We start from the raw sequence: 20538 nt of genomic DNA, 5'->3' as shown, positions 1-20538 counted from the left end.
AATGACTCTGCAAAAAATGACTAGATTAACCTCATTAAGTGACGCTAAGACCAAATATATGCTTGCACATTTCATAAACGTATGACAGCCTCTCATCTGTTTGTAAAGCATGATAAATATTAAAAGCCGAAATTGGGTAAAAGACGAAAAATGTCAAGTATTTTAAAAAAAAACAAATCAGCTGTTAAAAAACTAACACTCTAGGTATTATATTTCACTTGCATAAGACTATATGGCAAAGAATTTCAGTTTCTCAACATTTGAGTGTTTGTCTGCAGCAGAAAGCAAAATGAGATCAAGTGAAATGCCCAGTCAAAAGCATTCCTTGTTGTGTTTCCAGCCAAAAGTCAATATCCTAAAGAAAATGAGATGTCATGCTAGTCGCCCAGGAAAAGCAGTTTTCTCTGTTGTATACACACACATCCAAGCAACAAAGCCACACCAAATGTATGAAGAATTCTCCGAAAGGTTCTTTGGATTCTATGGGTTAAGATTACTACAGCTTCTGTCCAACTCTCCTTCCACTTCTTCAAATGTAAAATAAGCATAAAAGGTTAACTTGCCAATAATACTAGGACATCCTTTGGCCACTGATTTCATTAAATGTGCTCTTCACAGATACTTGGTCAGCAGGCACGGGTCAGAAACTGGATTTCTGAACTTAGTTCCAATCCCAGAACTCTAAGTCACTTTTAAGTCAATACCACTGCATTTCTGACTTCTGTCATGTATGAAGTCAAGGACAACCTTATTTAAAAAATGATATGCATTTTATGCAGTGATACATGCGATCAAGTCCATGAAATGACAGCATGGGCCAGCTCTTACATATGTTGTTGCACAAATGGCATTTCACATCTTCAGGCAGAATCATATTCAAAAAAGGCTTTAAAAGAACCAAGAAAAACTGCCAGAAAATTTCTAATTGGATAGTTTTCTCTTCCAAATGAACGTTTCCATAAAAAACAAGGTATTTCACCTTTACAAGGAAAATGACACTGTAGCAGTGACAGTAAACTATGTAGTCTTTTAAAATATATGCTTTAGATGGTTAGAAAGAATTTTAGATGCAGAAATGTTCCCCCAAAACGTTAGGATAAATTATTTTACTAACTAGGATCATCATTGAATTCTCTTTGGAAACTGCACAACTGGTTGCCAAAATTAGCTCAGAAAATCAACAGCCTTTTATGTGAATATTTTCAGTTGATGCTCCAAAATCACTATCCAAATACCTTAATTTGCCAGTACTGAGAAATGCCTTAGAGGAATGAGGCAAATTATTAAATATAGACTGCCAAAAAGTATGAAATAGATGTGGTTAGCAACATTTTTTCCAAGCTACAGACAGACTGACTTATCTCTAAGCCTAAGGCAAATAAAATATCAGTGATTACTAAAGAACATTAAAATAAAAACTCAAAATGAATAAAACTGTGCTAACTATAAATCACTTTCTCACATGTTACTGTTATTTCTCTCTCTAGCTCTGTTTCCTGGTAGTTCACCCACAAGAGAAGCATTTGCTATTTCTAATATAATGTAACTATTTCCAATATTTTCTTTCTACTTTATTCAAAGGATGCTTTGGGGGAAAAACTGGAAAAAATCAGAATGCTATAGTTCTGTTCAACAGCGCACCCTTGTGGTTTATTTTACCACCTAAGCAATGAAAATCATAGGACAAGGATGTATCCAAAATTTTCACTGACTTGGAAATTATATTGTCATTTATTTTTTTCCAGTAATTTTTCCCAGCTTGGCATTACTTTTAACCAGTAAAAATAGTGCCTTCTTAAAATTTCAAATTCAAAACTAAATTGTTAAAACAGATATAAAATGTCTACAGTGGGCCCTTGGCTAAGAGGAGACTCTGCCTTGGGCCCGCCGGTGTAATAAACTGCACTCCACTATCAAAAAAAAAAAAAAAAAAAAATGTCTACAGTGATTATGACTATATGCTTTGCTGAATTTCCAGAATATTTTCATCTGATGCTATAAAAAAATTTCAATTCAGGAGTGAATTTCATTTATATGCATTATGTAATGCACACTACATTTTAGTTGTTGGTCCTTAAGCTTTCAACACAACCTTGCCAAAATTCTCACTTCTTTGTAAAAGCTTAGGAAAAATATTGCCAAGAATTATTTGAGCCAATTACTATTAAAAATAAATGTAAGTCAAAGCTATGGTTCTTCCAGTGGTCATGTATGGATGTGAGAGTTGGACTGTGAAGAAAGCTGAGCATCAAAGAATTGATGCTTTTGAACTGTTGTGTTAAAGAAGACTCCTGAGAGTCCCTTGGACTGCAAGGAGATCCAACCAGTCCATCCTAAATGAGATCAGTCCTGGGTGTTCATTGGAAGTACTGATGCTGAAGCTGAAACTCCAATACTTTGGCCACCTGATGCAAAGAACTGACTCATTGGAAAAGACCCTGATGCTGGGTTAGGATTGGGGGCAGGAGGAAAGGGGACAACAGAGGATGAGATGACTGGATGGCATCACCGACTCTATGGACATGAGTTTGAGTAAACTCCGGGAGTTGGTGATGGACAGGGAGGCTTGGCATGCTGCGATTCATGGACACGACTGAGCAACTGAACTGAACTGAAGCAATGTTTAAGTTATCCAAGTACTTCTGAAAATTTACCAGATCTACCCATGAAATACTAAAATTTTGACATTTTTATTGTATATCCCATACCTGATTGTGTGAAACTGTGGTTAAAAGTTTATTAATCAATTCTCTTGAACACCTACTGTGTTACAGAATTTCTCTGGGGAACACAAATCCCATCCTCTGATTGAGAATTTTAAAAGGGAGAATTTAACAATGTTATAAGCTTTAAACAATAAAATAATGTTTATTTTTAGAAGATGGGGTGTCTATCCCATAACATGTTATATCCATCTATGGAATATTATGCAACCTTAAAAAGGGAAGCCTTTTATGTATTGATAAGGATATCCAAAATATATCATTCAATACCAAAAAAGCGAGGTATAACATAATACATGTAGCATATGACTGGCTGAGAAATTAAAAACATATGTAGGTTGAATACTGACTTGAATATATATACATATAGTCAGGCTGGAAGAATACACAAGACTGTTATTGGTTGCCTTTAGGCATGAGAATTTGGTTGGCAGCGAGGTTGGAATGGAGAATTTTCACTGTATTTTCTTTTTCATCTTTAGAAATAGATATCATAGGAATATACTACCTAAACATATACATAAAGTAAAATGAAACATAAAGATACAAGAGAGACAAATTCAGAGAAAGTAAGATCATCCCATGTTGGAATCTTTAAAAAATTCTTCATGAAGCAGGTAAAGGAAAGGTATAATTTGAATGAGTGAGGAGGAATAAAGATGAAGCTGGGGGAATTACTCTATTCTAAAAGCATAGGAAAAAAAAAGCATAAGAAACAGGGTTTTTGCACAAGTGATGTCAAATCTTCTGGTTAGAGTTAGAAGCATACTGAAAATGATGAGGAATTAACAACAACAAAAAAAAATAGTGCTTTTGTACAACAACAGAAACCACCAACAAAACGAAAAGGCAACCTGCAGAAAGGGAATATTTGCAAATCATGTATCTAGTAAGGGGCTAATATCCAAAATATATAAAGAACTCATACAACTTGATAGCCTAACAAATGCAATTTTAAAAATGGGCAGAGGAACTGAATATTTTTACAAAGATTCACAAATGGTCAATCAGTATTAGAAATGGTATTTAACATCATTATCAGTTCAGTCGCTTAATCGTGCCCAACTCTCTGTGACCCCATGAATCGCAGCACACCAGGCCTCCCTGTCGATCACCAACTCCCGGACCTTACTCAAACTCATGCTCATCGACTTGGTGATGCCATCCAGCCACCTTATCTTCTGTCATCCCCTTCTCCTCCTGCCCCCAATCCTTCCCAGCATCAGGGTCTTTTCCAATGAATCAACTCTGTGCATGAGATGGCCAAAGTACTGGAGTTTCAGCTTCAGCATCAGTCCTTCCAATGAACACCCAGGACTGATCTCCTTTAGGATGGACTGGTTGGATCTCATTGCAGTCCAGGGGACTCTCAAGAGTCTTCTCCAACACCACAGTTCAAAAGCATCAATTTTTCGGTACTCAGCTTTCTTCACAGTCCAACTCTCACATCCATACATGACCACTGGAAAAACCATAGCCTTGACTAGGTGGACCTTTGTTGGCAAAGTAATGTCTCTGCTTTTTAATATGCTATCCAGGTTGATCATAACTTTCCTTCCAAGGAATAAGAGTCTTTTAATTTCATGGCTGCAGTCACCATCTGCAGCAACCTTGGAGCCCCCAAAAATGGTCTGACACTGTTTCCACTGTCTCCCCATCTATTTTCCATGAGGTGATGGGACCAGATGCCATGATCTTAGTTTTCTGAATGTTGAGCTTTAAGTCAACTTTTTCACTCTCCTCTTTCACTTTCATCAAGAGGCTTTTCAGTTCCTCTTCACTTTCTGCCATAAGGGTGGTGTCATCTGCATATGTGAGGTTATTGATATTTCTCCCAGCAATCTTGATTCCAGCTTGTGCTTCTTCCAGCCCAGCGTTTCTCATGATGTACTCTGCATATAAGTTAAATAAGCAGGGTGACAATATACAGCCTTGATGTACTCCTTTTCCTATTTGGAACCAGTCTGTTGCTCCATGTCCAGTTCTAACTGTTGCTTCCTGACCTGCATACAGATTTCTCAAGAGGCAAGTCAGGTGGTCTGGTATTCCCATCTCTTGAAGAATTTTCCACAGTTTATTGTGATCCACACAGTCGAAGGCATTGGCGTAGTCAATAAAGCAGAAATAGATGTTTTTCTGGAACTCTCTTGCTTTTTTGATGATCCAGCGGATATTGGCAATTTGATCTCTGGTTCCTCTGCCTTTTCTAAAACCAGCTTGAATATCTGGAAGTTCGCGGTTCACGTATTGCTGAAGGCTGGCTTGGAGAATTTTGAGCATTACTTTGCTAGCGTGTGAGATGAGTGCAATTGTGCGGTAGTTTGAGCATTTTTGGGATTGCCTTTCTTTGGGATTGGAATGAAAACTGACCTTTTCCAGTCCTGTGGCCACTGCTGAGTTTTCCAAACTTGCTGGCATATTGAGTGCAGCACTTTCACAGCATCATCTTTCAGGATTTGAAATAGCTCAACTGGAATTCCATCACCTCCACAAGCTTTGTTCGTAGTGATGCTTTCTAAGGCCCACTTGACTTCACATTCCAGGATGTCTGGCTCTAGGTGAGTGATCACACCATCGGGATTATCTGGGTCATGAAGATCTTTTTTGTACAGTTCTTGTGTGTATTCTTTCCACCTCTTCTTAATATCTTCTGCTTCTGTTAGGTCCATACCCATTCTGCCCTTTATCGAGCCCATCTTTGTGTCAAATGTTCCCTTGGTATCTCTAATTTTCTTGAGATCTCTAGTCTTTCCCATTCTGTTATTTTCCTCTATTTCTTTGCAATGATCACTGAGGAAGGCTTTCTTATCTCTCCTGGCCATTCTTTGGAACTCTGCATTCAAATGGGAATATCTTTCCTTTTCTCCTTTGCTTTTCGCTTCTCTTCATTTCACAGCTACCTACCCAGGTCGGTAGGTGCCCAATATGCTACTGGAGATCAGTGGAGAAATAACTCCAGAAAGAATGAAGGGATGGAGCCAAGCAAAAACAGTATCCAGTTGTGGATGAGACTGGTGATAGACGCAAGGTCCGATGCTGTAAAGAGCAATATTGCATAGGAACCTGGAATGTTAGGTCCATGCATCAAGGCAAATTGGAAGTGGTCAAACAGGAGATGGCAAGAGTGAATGTCGACATTCTAGGAATCAGCGAACTAAAATGGACTGGAATGGGTGAATTTAACTCAGATGACTATTATATCTACTACTGTGGGCCAGAATCCCTTAGAAGAAATGGAGTAGCCCTCATAGTCAACAAAAGAGTCCGAAATGCAGTACTTGGATGCAGTCTCAAAAACGACAGAATGATCTCTGTTTGTTTCCAAGGCAAACCATTCAATATCACGGTAATCCAAGCCTATGCCCGAACCAGTAATGCTGAAGAAGCTGAAGTTGAATGGTTCTATGAAGACCTACAAGACCTTCTAGAACTAACACCCAAAAAAGATGTCCTTTTCATTATAGGGGACTGGAATGCAAAAGTAGGAAGACAAGAAACACCTGGAGTAACAGGCAAATTTGGCCTTGGAGAACAGAATGAAGCAGGGCAAAGGCTAATGGAGTTCTGCCAAGAGAACGCACTGGTCATAGCAGACACCCTCTTCCAACAACACAAGAGAAGACTCTACACATGGACATCACCAGATGGTCAACACTAAAATCAGATTGATTATATTCTTTACAGCCAAAGATGGAGAAACTCTATACAGTCAGCAAAAACAAGACCGGGAGCTGACTGTGGCTCTGATCATGAACTCCTTATTGCCAAATTCAGACTTAAACTGAAGAAAGTAGGGATAACCACTAGATCATTCAGGTATGACATAAATCAAATCCCTTATAACTATACATCAATCATCAGGGAAGTGCAAATCAAAATTACAGTAAGATACCATGTCATACTTGTTAGAATGGCTATTATCAAGACTATAACAGATATGTGCTGACAAGAATGTTAAGAAAAGAGAATCCTTGTGCACTCTTGGTAGGAACATAAATTGGTGCTGCCACTATGGAAAACAGTTTGGAGGTCAGTGAAATAATTAAAAATAGAAACTACCATGTGATCCAGCAATTGCACTTCTGGATATGTATTCAAAGGAAACAAAAATAGGATATTAAAGAGTTACCTACACTCCCATGTCACAATAGCCAAGACACAGAAACACTCTAAGTGTCCATGTATGGATAAATGGACAAAAAAGATGTGATAAGTTAAATATGTGTATTTTATATATATATACATATATATGATACACACACATATGCACACACACAGGAATATTATTCAGCCATGAGAAAGAAGGAACTCCTGCCATTTATAACAACATAAATGGACCTTCAGGGCATTACAGCAAACGAAATAAGCCAAAGACTGGCAAATATTGCATGGTATCTAAAAGTCAAACTCAGAGTAGAAGAGTTACCTGGGGCTGGAGGGGGGGGGGGGCGGGGGCTGGGGGGATAGAGAGAAACTGATAAAAGAGGACAAACTTTCAACTAGAAGATGAAGAAGATCTGAGGATCTAACTGAAACATAGTGACTATAGTTGACAACACTATTATATAATGGAAATTTGCTAAGACAGAACTTAAATGTTCATACCAAAAAAACCCCCGATAATATGTGAAGCGATGGACATGTTAATTAAATAGATAGTGGGAATTCTTTCACGATGTATTTCAAATTGCCACAATGTATTTAAATAGCTTACAATTTTATTTGTCAATTATACCTCAAAATAACTAGAAAGAAAGAGAGAAAGGGGAGAGAGGAAGGGAGATGTTTGTCAAGCCTTTCACACCCACCAAACTGTATGTAGAGGGCCTTAAATGCCTGGAAAATAACAGCCATCTATCCAAAGTTTCTGAACTGAAAAGTGACAATTATAAAATATAAATGTGGCAGCTTGCCACATCCTTCATATTGTGAAGACAAGAAGGGGCAAGACAAGCTAAGTACTGACCTTCTCCTTACATTCCTGGCCCTGGACTTCCCTGAGGCATGGCTCTAGCAGAGGGAATAGAAGAAAGGGACAAGGAGACATGTGAAGAGAAATTGAATGGTTAGTCACTAAGTGGATGTGGAAAGAAAAAGAACGAACATCAGAGATCATCTTGAGCTTTTCAAACTGGGAGAAAAAAGTGAGATTGATTTTACATACACTGATATCCAGATGGTCAATGCCCAAATCAGACTGATTATATTCTTGCAGCCGAAGATGAAGAAGCTCTATATAGTCAGCAAAAACAAGACCAGGAGCAGACTGTGGCTCAGATCATCAGCTCCTTATTGCAAAATTCAGGCTCAAGCTGAATAAAGTAGGGAAAACCACTAGGCCACTCAGGTATGACCTAAATCAAGTCTCTTATAAGTGGAGGTGATGAATAGATTCAAGGAACTCGATCTGGTAGACAGAGTGCCTGAAGAATTATGGATGGAGGTTCCTAACATTGTACAGAAGGTGATGACCAAAACCATCCCCAAGAAAAAGAAATGCAAGAAGGCAAAATGGTTGTCTGAGGAGGCCTTACAAATAGCTGAAAAAAGAAGAGAAACAAAAATCAAAGGAGAAAGAGAAAGATATACTCAGCTGAATGCAGAGTTCTAGAGAATAGCAAGAAGAGATAAGAAAGCCTTCATAAGCAAACAATGCAAAGGAATAGAGGAAAACAATAGAATGGGAAAGACTGGAGATCCCTTTAAGAAAACTGGGGATAACAAGGAAACATTTCATACAAAGTTGGGCACAATAAAGGACAGAAACAGCAAGGATCTAATGGAAGCAGAAGAGATTAAGAAGAGTAGCAAGAATACACAAAAGAACTGTACAAAAAAGGTTTTAATGACCCAGATAACCAAAATGGTGTGGTCACTCACCTAGAGTCAGAATCCTGGAGTGTGAAGTCAAGTGGGCCTTAAGGAGCGTGACCACAAACAAAGCTAGCAGAGGTGATGCAATTCCAGTTGAGCTCTTAATCCTAAAAGATGCTGCTGCTAAAGTGCTGCACTCAATGTGTCAGCAAATTTGGAAAATGCATTAGTGGCCACAGGACTGGAAAAGGTCAGTTTTCATTCTAATCCCAAAGAATGTTCAAATTACTGCACAAGTGCTTTCATTTCACATGCTAGCAAGAGTACACTCAAAATCCTTCAAGTTAGGCTTCAGCAGTACATGAACTGAGAACCTCCAGATGGACAAGCTGGATTTAGGAACCAGAGATCAAATTGCCAACATCTGCTGGATCACAGAAAAAGCAAGGGAATTCCAAAAAACATCTGCTTCATTGACTGTGCTAAAGCCTTTGATGGTGTGGATAACAACAAACTGGAAAATTCTTAGAGACAGGAATATTAGACCACCTTACCTGTCGCCTGAGAAACCTGAATACAGGACAAGAAGCAATAGTTAGAACTGGACATGAAACAACAGACTGGTTCAAAGCTGGGAAAGGAGTATATAAAGGCTATATATTGTCTCTCTGCTTATTTAACTTTCATGCAGGGTACATCATGTGAAATGCTGGGCTGTATGAGGCACAAGCTGGAATAAATCAGCTTGGAGAAATATCAATGGTCTCAGATATGCAGATGATACCACTTTGCTGGCAGAAAGGGAAGAAGAATTAAAGAGCCTCTTGATGAAGGTGACAGAGAAGAGTGAAAAGGCTGGCTTAAAACTCAACATTAAAAAAATGAAGATCATAGCATCCTGTCTCATCACTTGATGGCAAATAAATGGGGAAAAACTGGAAACAGTGACAGATTTTATTTTCTTGGGCTCCAAAATCACTGCAGTGACTGCATCATAAAATTAATAGAAGCTTGCTGCTTGGAAGAAAAGCTATGGCAAACCTAGACAGCATATTAAAAAGCAGAGACATCACTTGGCTGACAAAGGTCTATATAGTCAAAGCTATGGTTTTTCCAGTAGTCATGTATGGATGTAAAGTTGGACCATAAAGAAGGCTGAATGCTGAGGAATTGATGCTTTCAAACTGTAGTGCTGGAGAGGATTCTTGAGAGTCCCGGGGACAGCAAGGAGATCAAACCAGTCAATCCTAAAAGATATTCATTGGAAGGACTGATGCTGAAGCTCAATACTTTGGCCACCTGATACAAACAGCTGACTCCTTGGAAAAGGCCCTGATGCTGGGAACGATTGAGGGCAAAAGGAGAAAGGGGTGACAGATGAGATGGTTAGATGGCATTACTGACTCAACAGACATGAGTTTGAGTAACTTCAGGAGATAGTGAAGGACAGGGAAGCCTGGCATGCTGCAATTCATGGGGTCTCAAAGAGCTGGACATGATTTAGCAACTAAACAACAACCAGGCAGTGAGGAGTCAATAAGCAACCATGAGTTCAAACTGCAAGGGGAACGATAACTGAGGCTGGAATATAAAGCTGATGTATTCGTTTCCTAGACTGCCAGAACAAATGACTATGACTGGGCAGCTTCAACCAACAGAAATGTATTCTGCTGCAGTTCTGGAAGCTAGCAGTCTGAGATCAAGGTGTCAGCAGGACCACATCCCTCAGAAGTCAGTGGGGAAGAGTCCTTCCTTGCCTCCTCTAGGCTCCTGGTATTCCTTGGCTTGAGGCAGAGCCATGCAATCTCCATCTGTCATCACATCACCTCTCCTTTGTGTCTTTGTGCCTGAGTCTTCCCTGGCGGCTCAGTGGTAAAGAATCTGCCTGCCAATGCTAGAGATGGGGGTTCCATTCTGGGTTGGAACGATCCCCTGGAGAAGGAAACGGAAACCCACTCCAGTATTCTTGCCTGGAAAATCCCATGGACAAAGGTTATCTGGTGGGCTACAGTCCAGGGGGCCGCAAAGAGTTGGACATGACTGAGTGACTAAACAACATTCCCCTCTTGCTGTTGTAACAACACCAGTCACTGGATTGGGCCCAACTTAAGTCCAGGACTTTCTCATCTCTAGATCTTCGGCTTGGACTTATCTTTTCGGGGGATGTTATTCCAAACACTACAGCTGAGAATTCAACAAAGAATAGATGTTTTCTCTGAAAGAGTAGACATAGATGAAGATCACGGATTCAGGTACCTCCAAATTTAGAAAATGGGTAAAGAAGTTGTGGGGGAAAAAAAGAAGAGAGCTGAGCTATAAGAAGAGAATTAGGGCCACGGAAGAGAGAAAAAATAAGACCAAAGGGTGATCTATCCCATTGAATATGGCAAAGAAGTTAAGGAAATACATGGCAAGATGCCTTGGAAGGCATGAACTCATAGGAGCATGAATGTGTGCATGTCCACACACTCACACATACTCACACAGAGAACCACAGCTTCACTGTTAAGAATTTTTGTAATGAATAAATTTTTTAAAATGATTTTTCAGCTTCTCTAGGGAAAAATAAATAATTCCAGATCCTGCTAAACAATACATCAAAGAACTAACCAGATGTCCAGATCAAAGGAAAAAATAATTAGAAAATTATATAAAAATGTCTAATTTTCCAAAGGCAACAAACTAAAAAAAAAAAAAAAATAGCCTTGAACATGGGGGCATCAACTGGTCACAGAACAGAGAGTGAGAATCAAACGAAATGGTTTTTGGTGAGGTCATTGGTAGTACAGCCTAGAATTTTAAGAAGCTGACTTTTAGAAAGACAATGTAGACCTCTTCAGACTCCAAACACAAAGGAGGTTTACTGTAATAGATTGGATGAAGTCATCTGGAAAGGTTTGTGAGCAGGGGCTAAGATGTATTTCTATATAAAGGAAAAGACAGACTTTGGTAACCACTCAAGAGTGTAATAATTTATACTGTTACAGTACGGTTTTATGGTAATTAAAAATATAAAATGATCCTGAAAGTGCTGCCTTTTAAATGACTTGCTCTGAAGAAGTGCAAACTAGTTATGGTCACAAAATGAAGTCTCTGACCCTGACACGGGGTCCCTGCTTCTCCCGCTGTTTCAAATCTCTGTTTCTTGCGCATGCCCAGACTCACCAACAGTCCTCACATTCCTTGCATCTTTCAACAGGGTTCCTCTTGTCTAATACACTGCCACACATTTTTAAAGACTGAACCCGACCACCAAGCATTTACCCTGGAAAACTCTGCAGTAAATGATTCTATAATTTGAAAAAATAACTATCCTCCTGATGTATAAGATGAGATTTTATACCACAGCCATTTGACAAGAGAGCCTTATAGAAATAATAAGACAGCTTAATAAATGACTTTCCAAGTAACTACTGAGCTTCAGCATTTTTTAAGTTCATTTCTATCTAATCCAGTTGCTACTTTCTAAAGACATACATGACAGTTTATAAATTACAATTTAAAACTATAGTTAAAATATCTCTAAGATTAAGAAAATACAAAATAGTTTATTAGTTGAGAAGGGTTAATTTCTTGAGCATTTGAATTAACTGACTTTCTAAGGCGGAAACAAAATCCTTCAACTAGACACAAGAAAACCGAGTTTCTCAAATACCTCAAAATAAAATTTGCTCTCAAAGTTAACTTAAAACAACTGTCAACTCCAAGCAACAAAATATATGGTCTCATGTTCAATCACAGTTACTTAAAACGTCAAATATAATTCACCTGAATAAAGCAAAGAATGTACAGACATTACAGACATGAAAAGTTGCTTGCAAGTGGATTTCAACAAAATAGCATGTTCCAGGAAAATTTGGGATTAGAGAGACGTAATAGTGAGAATGTTTGGGAAAAAGGTATACCTAGAACAGTGCCTTGAACATCAAAATATATGATAGTAACTGTAGTATTTTATATACAAAGACTTTTTTATAACAGAGTATATATGTATCAGGCAGACCCCCTGAGAATCTGAGAGTCAAGACCTGACTATATGTAGTTAGAAACCCATGAAAGTAACAAAGATTGTGTTGCTGTTAACAAAAAGAAAAAAAGTTGTGTTCAAAAATAAATATTTCCTTTCCTAATACATGCATCAAACAAGAACCTCCAGCTGGGCCTTAATAAACCAGGACTTTAAGGTTTACAGATGATGTATTTGCTTGTATATAAAAGCTACTTCAAATAGACATATTTTATTCTTTACTGCATTTCAGAACTGTACATAGGGACGCTCTTCATAGTACCAACGCTGTTAGGAACTAGTTATTCATCTAATTACATATGAGTAAATGTTCCTATTAGCAGCCTATGTGGAAAAGGACAAGTTAGTTAAGAGGAAAAATGGATGGTCCCCGTCCCCATCTTAAGTGAGTGAAGTCACTCAGTCGTGTCCGACTCTTTGCGACCCCATGGACTGTAGCCTACCAGGCTCCTCCGTCCATGGAATTTTCCAGGCAAGAGTACTGGAGTGGGGTGCCATTTCCTTCTCTGGGGAATCTTTCCAACCCAGGGATCAAACCCGGGTCTCCCGCATTGCAAGCAGATGCTTTACCATTTGAGCCACCAGGGAAGCCCCATCTTAAAAACACAAACAAAACAAATGTACATACCTCCTCTGTTTCATCCACACTCGGGGATTTCACCATATAAGAAGCTGGCCTCTCCTGGATGTGCGCGAGGTCCTGGGGGGCACTCTGAGACCCCAGCATTGGAGGCAGTGGGGCGCGCCTCTTCTTGGGGGCATCCGACGGCAGGGTGTTTGAAATATACTGTTTGGAAATGGTATTGCTCTTTGTAAAAGTTGGCCGGTGCTTACTTACTAGAGGAGTCGCAGGAGCACTGACAGTCTAATACAGAATGAAAAGGCAAAATCTACAGGTAATTCCATGGTAAAAAGCACATGCAATTAAAACAGATTAGAAGAATCTTATAAAATACTACATAAGAAAATACGTACTTGCTCCCGCTTTTTCTTACTGCGTTGAAATAAGCTGAAAAACCCTTTACTTTCTTTATCCTTCATAAGGTCTAGGTTTTGTGATATTTGGCAGGACTCTAAAATAGAAAAAAAGCACCTTACTTTTGTTCACAGGGTTATACGTTCACCTCTGAGGTTTCTCTGGATTACTTTTCCTTGATAACTGTATTTAATGATAAAAGCTACTAGCTATGGTCTACTATGAACCAGGCACTCTGCTAGGCACCTCATATTTTAATCAACTCTCAAAGCAGCAAGCACATTTAGTATTATTATTCCTGTTCCATAGTAGGGAAAACTGAAGTTTAAAGAAACTAAGATACATACTTGGGGCAAAGGTCAGGAAATGACAGCTAGGACATAAACCCATTTCGTAGTGACTCAGAGTCTGTTTTATACACAACTACCAACATTTTAGAAGTAAAAAGGACACTTTTTACTTTTCAAAGGGTGCTGTAAAAAAGATGTTGTTATCATACAGTTTGTCTCTTTGTTGATTTTGAATTAATACTTTTTTGTCTTAGAGCTAAACTATCATGAAGTATTTAATTCTCCAAAGCATGATTCATTATAATTACTTAGCACTCTATTAAATGTTTTAAAATTTTTTATTTCCGTAATCCAACTGGTTCTGGTTCTCAACTGAGGGTGATTTTGCACAGACACACACACACACACACATTCACCCAAAGACATTTAACAATGTCTAGGGACAATTTTAATTGTCACGACTGAATTAGGGTGAAGAGAATGTGCTATTGGGATCTACTGGGTACAGGCTAGTGATGCTGCTAAATAATACTGTAAAGCACAAGACAGCCCCCCAACAACAAAGAATTATCCAGCCCCAAATGTCAATAGTGCTGAAATTAAACCATATTTTAATCAGAACAGCAAATGTCAAACCTCAATGTTGCATAGGTAACATTTCATTTTCTAAACAGTATTTTCTAATGTCAACTGAAAGGGCCTACAAACAACAAATCCAGTACCCCTGAGTCACCCTGGCCCAGACTGTTTCTAAATCCCATTTCCCACTGAAAGGAACCATCTCAGGAACCAATATGATATGGTTTCTCCTGACCACAGTCAGGACAATTTGGACATCGTAAGAATAACTCAATAAAGTGAAACATAGCACACATGTTTAATTCCAAGAATTCATAATAATACTAAAAAGTAACTGATTCTCATTGACCATTATTTTAAAAACTAAGGGAAAGAATCACATTTTATCCTGCGTTTTCTGAAAGAATCCTATCGAGAGAGACAAATAGCTGACATAGGAAAACTGGCTTTTTAAAGAAATATCTCAACTACTAATTACAGGAATGTTTGTTACAGATTATAATTGTTTTATAACTCTTAATTAACTAAGACATGTGCAGTGGTGGTCACAGCAGCACTACCAACAATAGACAAGACATGGAAATAACTTAAATGTCCATCGACAGATGAATAGATAAAGAAAATGTGGTATCTCGACACAATGGAATACTACTCATCCCCCCAAAACAATGAAACAACGCCATTTGCACCAACATGGATGGCCCTAGAGATTTTCATACTAAGACAGAAAGAGAAATACAAATACCATATTGCTAGCATTTATACATAGAATCTAAAATATGACACAAACAGACTATGAAACAGACTCAGAGACATAGAGAACAGACTTGTGCTTGCCAAGAAGGTAGGGGTGGGGAAGGAATGGAGTGGCAGTTTGGGTGCAAACTATTATATATAGATAGGATGGATAAGTGGCAAGGTTCTACTGTATATCACAGAGAACTATATTCAACGTCTTGTGATAAACCAGAGTGGAAAAGAATGTTAAAAAGAATTATATATATGTATAACTGAATCACTTTGCTGTAGAGGGATATATCAACTACACTTCAATTTAAAAAGATACCGGCAATGATTATTGATGGCTAATATCAATAAAGGTAACTTGTTATTACATGTCTGTTAATGGAAATACACAGTACAACCCATGAAATATTCTTATGAAAAACATCTCCCCCAAATCTGATCAAGTCTCTAGATTTAACAATCAATTTACAGGAAACAGAGGATAAAGGAGCATGTTAAGTGGCACCACAGGATGCAATCAGTAAATTCTGAATGTGGAAAACACCATAAGACAAATGACCTAGTTTCTTCAACAAATCAGTTGCAGATTTTAAAAAGAGAGAGACAGGAGTGGGCATTTATACATTTTAAAAATATCTCTCCTCTGAAACACGTATGAGTTTTATGGTAAATCACAATATAATCTCTGTGACATTGGAGACAAAGTACTATACGTTAAAATGTGTGGGATATATCTAGCAGAACTTAGAGCTCAATGATAGTCTTAAATACATAGTCTTTTTTAGTCTTTTTATTTAAAGAAAAAGTTTCAAAAATTAAATAATTTATGACAAAGTAGGCTTTATTCCAGGAAAGTAAAGATAGTTAATACCAATAAATATATTAATGCAACATGACTCAATAAGACACTAAAGGAGAACTATATTTCACAAATTAAAACTTCATAAATCTGATGCTTCAAATATTAAATAAGCACTATGTATTCCATACAATGAGTTTACTGACATTTCTAGCAACTAACAATAATAGGCATGTGGACAGTATTTTATGGTCAAAAATTTTTTCACATGCCTAATTCATTCTTTAGAACAATCCTGTGAGGTAGGTGTCACAAGCTACCTGAGCTATTCTGAGCCCTTGTTATAAGTTGGGGACTGTAAAGAATTGAAAGTCCTGGGTGACGGTGACTAGAGAGTTTGAATAACTTGCACCAAAACAAATAGACATTAAACACTAGAATTGAATCCAGTACCCATTTCAAGATGATGTGCAATACCTCTGACTTCTTTTTTTAAGAAATGCTACTATTTCATTTCTCCACTAGTTGAATGTAGATATACAATTAAATTTCATTAGAACGGTAAATAGCAAGTTCACATGGCGGTGGAGTGCAATAACTATAACCAAAGTACTCATGTAGTTATTTTTGGCAAAGTAATTTCCAAAGTAATTTCCTCAACAGTGGTTAATTCCTAAGTCTTCACTTAAAGCTCAGTTTCAGGGATCACTACAAGTCAAACACCAGAACAAACAAGGACTTGAGCTTACTTAGAAAAGCAACTCAAATACTGTTAGTTTCCTGTTTCTCAAAGAGAGGCTGTAAATAATTGCACACAAAGTTCTAAGCCTTCTGATCATATCAGACAAAGTAAGGGGGCAGAAGCATTTACAACATTTGGATTGACCTTGTAGATTCTGACTCTGTAAAAGGAGCTTTTTACATTTTCCTGTTACAATCTCTTAAGATTATGTTCACAACATTTAATACTCTGCATAAACCACATACTTTTTCGGCCGGAGGGGATATTAAATCAGCACATTCAACAGCTTCAAAATGAGGCCAACAAGGTTATGGAATTTGCTTTGGGTTATGTATGTAGAGAGTGGCAAAGTTAGGAATGAAAGCCATGTACAAGTAACAGAATGCTGTTGCTGGAAAGAATCAAGGGAACATTTTTTTCTCTTGATTATCATAAAAGTGGGAGGTGAGATCTAGACAAATAAAGTCATTTGCCTGATCAGCTTGCCAGATGAGCTTAGTAGCTAAGGTAATATCAGGATTAACATGCCTATCTTCTGATTATTAGCCAGTATACACATTACAATCATAAGAATTTTCAACTCCTTTGATTAGTCTAGTTTTCATGATAGCCACTAGAAATAAATAAGTACACTCTTACTTATGTGGGCTTAATTCTTGGAATTGAGAGGTTCATTGTTTTATGAAAAAATTCTAAATGGTGAAGAAAGAAGATTTCAGTAATTTAATAACACTTAATGTGTATAGTTTATTAAGTTTTTTTAGTAGGGGGTAATTATTACAGTAATCAATTATCTGAACCTATTCTTTTTTAATGGGGAAAAGATTTCCAGACTTTATTATTATTGGCTAATTTTTAATAAAGTTTTCTGCCATGAAAGTATTATATTTCCATTATAAAATTCTATAATATAAAGAAGAGAAGGATGAAAAAAGTCACTCATAGCCCTACCACCCAAAGGTATCCACACTTAAAATTTTTATATATTCCTTTTCAGAAATTTCATATAAAAGTTTTTTAATATACTATATTAAACATTAAAGAGCTTTAAAAGCTGATTTTAGCATAAGCACTTTCCATATTATTACAAAATATTCACAAGCAATTTAAATTTGCAAACATTTCCTGTAATGAATATACCCTTAATATTCTGAATAACTATTTCAAAAGAAATAATTTGGGACCCTTCTTGGAACCATCAAGCTTTCAGTGTATGTACCCAATAAAGGCCCTAGCAAAATCACTTTTTCTTGTCTGAGAGTCAAGGATATGTTTTTCTCATTCTTAATGTGATATTAATTTTCAAATAGTTATTTAAATGTAATTATTGTATTAAATTCAGAAATCAAGGCAGGAGCTTATAAACTATTTTTCAGAAATAAAACCCAAAGATTTTCTAAATTAAAATCTCTTACCGAATGTACATATTAGTAGTGTTAAGAAAATAGGTAATATTATCAGCTTAGTTAGTTAGTGTTAGTCACTCAGTCATGTCCAACTCTTTGCAAACCCGTGGACTATAGTCCGCTAGGCTCCTCTGTCCATGGAATTCTCCAGGCAAGAGTACTGGCTTGGGGAGCCATTCCCTTCTCCAGGAGATCTTCCCAACCCAGGGATTGTATTGTCTCTAGATTCTTTACCATCTAAGCCACCAGAAAAGTCCCATTAGCAGTTTTTATAATTTACCCACTAGAAACAGATTTCAGATTATAATCTTTCTACAGATTCATATATCTTACCTTGTAAAGATGACTTATTGAAGGCAGTAACAGAAGTGGCTACAGAAGGAGGGAGTAAAAGAGGGTAAATTGACTGTAAAGATAATGTCTGTTCAAGTATAAAACATCACTGAGTTGAAACATTTGTCTATGAATTATTTAAAGCCACAATCTCAAGATAAAGTTGAACTTCTCTACACAGAGAAGATGTAAGTAATCATTCTTCACAAAGTTTTCATTACTCCTAATAAAACAGATTTCTGTTGAATAAACAAACTTGCGTTTATCTATTAGATATCACAGAAACCAACATTATCTAAAATCTCCAAGTTTTAATACATTATTTCTATAGATTTATACTCCAAGTTATTCCTATTTTGAAGATTTTTGTAACTAGACTGACTCATCTTATAAGCTAATTGATTATGGGTGCTGAACTTAGAAAAATATTTGTCAACATACTCTCAAATTCGAAAGAAAATTAAGACTCAGACAAAACCATCATGAGTCTCCTGCAGCACAGTCAGATTTTTTACCGTCTGAGCCACCAGGGAAGCCCATGAATACAGGAGTGGGGTAGCCTATCCCTTCCTGACCCAGGAATCAAACCAGAGTCTCCTGCATTGCAGGCAGATTTTTTACCAGCTGAGCTACCAGAGATGCCCTAAATATTCAAAGGTAGATGGAAAAGTGTAAAATGTAAATAACAGCTAAGAAACACAAATTTTTATTTCAATTTTAATAACTGAACTCAAGTTAAATTTTATATATTTAGTTTTCTCTTTTTATTTCCAATGACATGTACTGACTTTACTACAGGATTCATTATGAATTTGAGAATAGTTATACATAAACACAAAACATGCACACATACGCACATCATGTCAAATAAACAACATGAAAAGTCTTACTTACCTTTGCTAACATCGATGGCATATAATTCTCTCAGTCCCAGTTCATTAAGAGATTTTGTCAAGTCAAGGGGCTCCTGAGACTGATAGTCCTTCAATAACTGTGTGTGTAAGGGATCAAACTCACATTTGCTGCATATAATGGCGTTAAGTTCTTGAAGTGGTGCATGTGGGCTAACTCTCACTATTGTCTTCTGTGTTTTCTTAAAATTGATCACTACTCTCACAGTTTTCTGAAACACAGATTAAAGCCAAAGTTAAAACATAATTTACTGTTTTTTTTCAAGATAATAAGAACCTTCATTTTATTGTGTAAGAATCCTTCTCCCATAGCCAAGTTCAACAATATAGGTAACATTAAGAATTAAAGTGAATAACATGATGATATACAAGTCCTGTGACCTTAGTTTTAACTTATGGTATTTCTGGTGGAAGTAAGTGGCCTGAATATCCATCCTGAGATCTGGAGAAGATTGGAGGCATTTTCTAGAATAGTCTTTGTAGCACTAGAATGTCATAAATTTCTGTCTCATACTAAGCCCCAGCTTCTATTCCTATATCTCTAGCACCCTCACATTGCATAATATGAAATCACCATAGTTTACTGACAAATTTTCTACAGTGATGTCTAGAACAATGATATAATCTATGGAAAATTATGTATTGGAACAAATGCAATATACAGTATTTTTCTCCTTTGTGGTAAAATTTTCATTTTGATTAATGAAATGCAAACCAGATTCTTGGAAAAACTTTGCTTATTAAGTAATCTAGATTAAATTCATAACTCTTATAAAGTATTAAGTCGATTTAAATCCAAAACAAAACATAAAAGCCTCTTATCTAGTCCTACAGGTGTTTTTGCTTTATTCCTGAAAATATTTACTTTAAAATTAGCATACATAATAGAATTATAAATGTTTTATTCTTTTTTTTTTCAGTTGAGAAATATTTATCTTTCTAATGGTTTGTCAGTTGTCTCAATGGAAAAAATGGGATATTTTAATTAAGACACTAACATTTTTGAGCTTCTATTTGAGATAAGTGAGTTAATCCATATGAAGAGCTTAACACACTGGCATATTGTAAATTATCAACACATAAACATTAGCAATTGTAACTAACTATTGTTGTTGTCACTACTATTATTACTACTTTGGTTAATTTTAATATATTAGTAAAGAATAGTATAATAGTCCTCATTTAGATATT

At 36.9% G+C, this 20538-nt stretch overlaps 1 protein-coding gene across 1 annotated transcript in view; it reads right to left on the bottom strand.

Annotated features, from left to right (window-relative positions):
- The window catches only part of COBLL1 (cordon-bleu WH2 repeat protein like 1), a 166083-nt gene that overhangs the window by 32993 nt on the left and 112552 nt on the right, over nt 1-20538 (bottom strand). The window contains exons 5-8 of the mRNA XM_043894107.1: nt 19331-19559; nt 18437-18475; nt 13540-13637; nt 13193-13429 (exon numbers count right to left, since the gene is read on the bottom strand). Of these exons, the coding sequence (XP_043750042.1) occupies nt 13193-13429; nt 13540-13637; nt 18437-18475; nt 19331-19559 (603 nt within the window). The remainder of the gene's footprint in view (nt 1-13192; nt 13430-13539; nt 13638-18436; nt 18476-19330; nt 19560-20538) is intronic.

This window comes from Cervus elaphus, chromosome 33 (assembly GCF_910594005.1).
Source record: "Cervus elaphus chromosome 33, mCerEla1.1, whole genome shotgun sequence".
Lineage (NCBI taxonomy): Eukaryota > Metazoa > Chordata > Mammalia > Artiodactyla > Cervidae > Cervus > Cervus elaphus.
The sequence above is the reverse complement of the archived record's forward strand: the minus strand, read 5'-3'. Positions and strand labels throughout refer to the sequence as shown.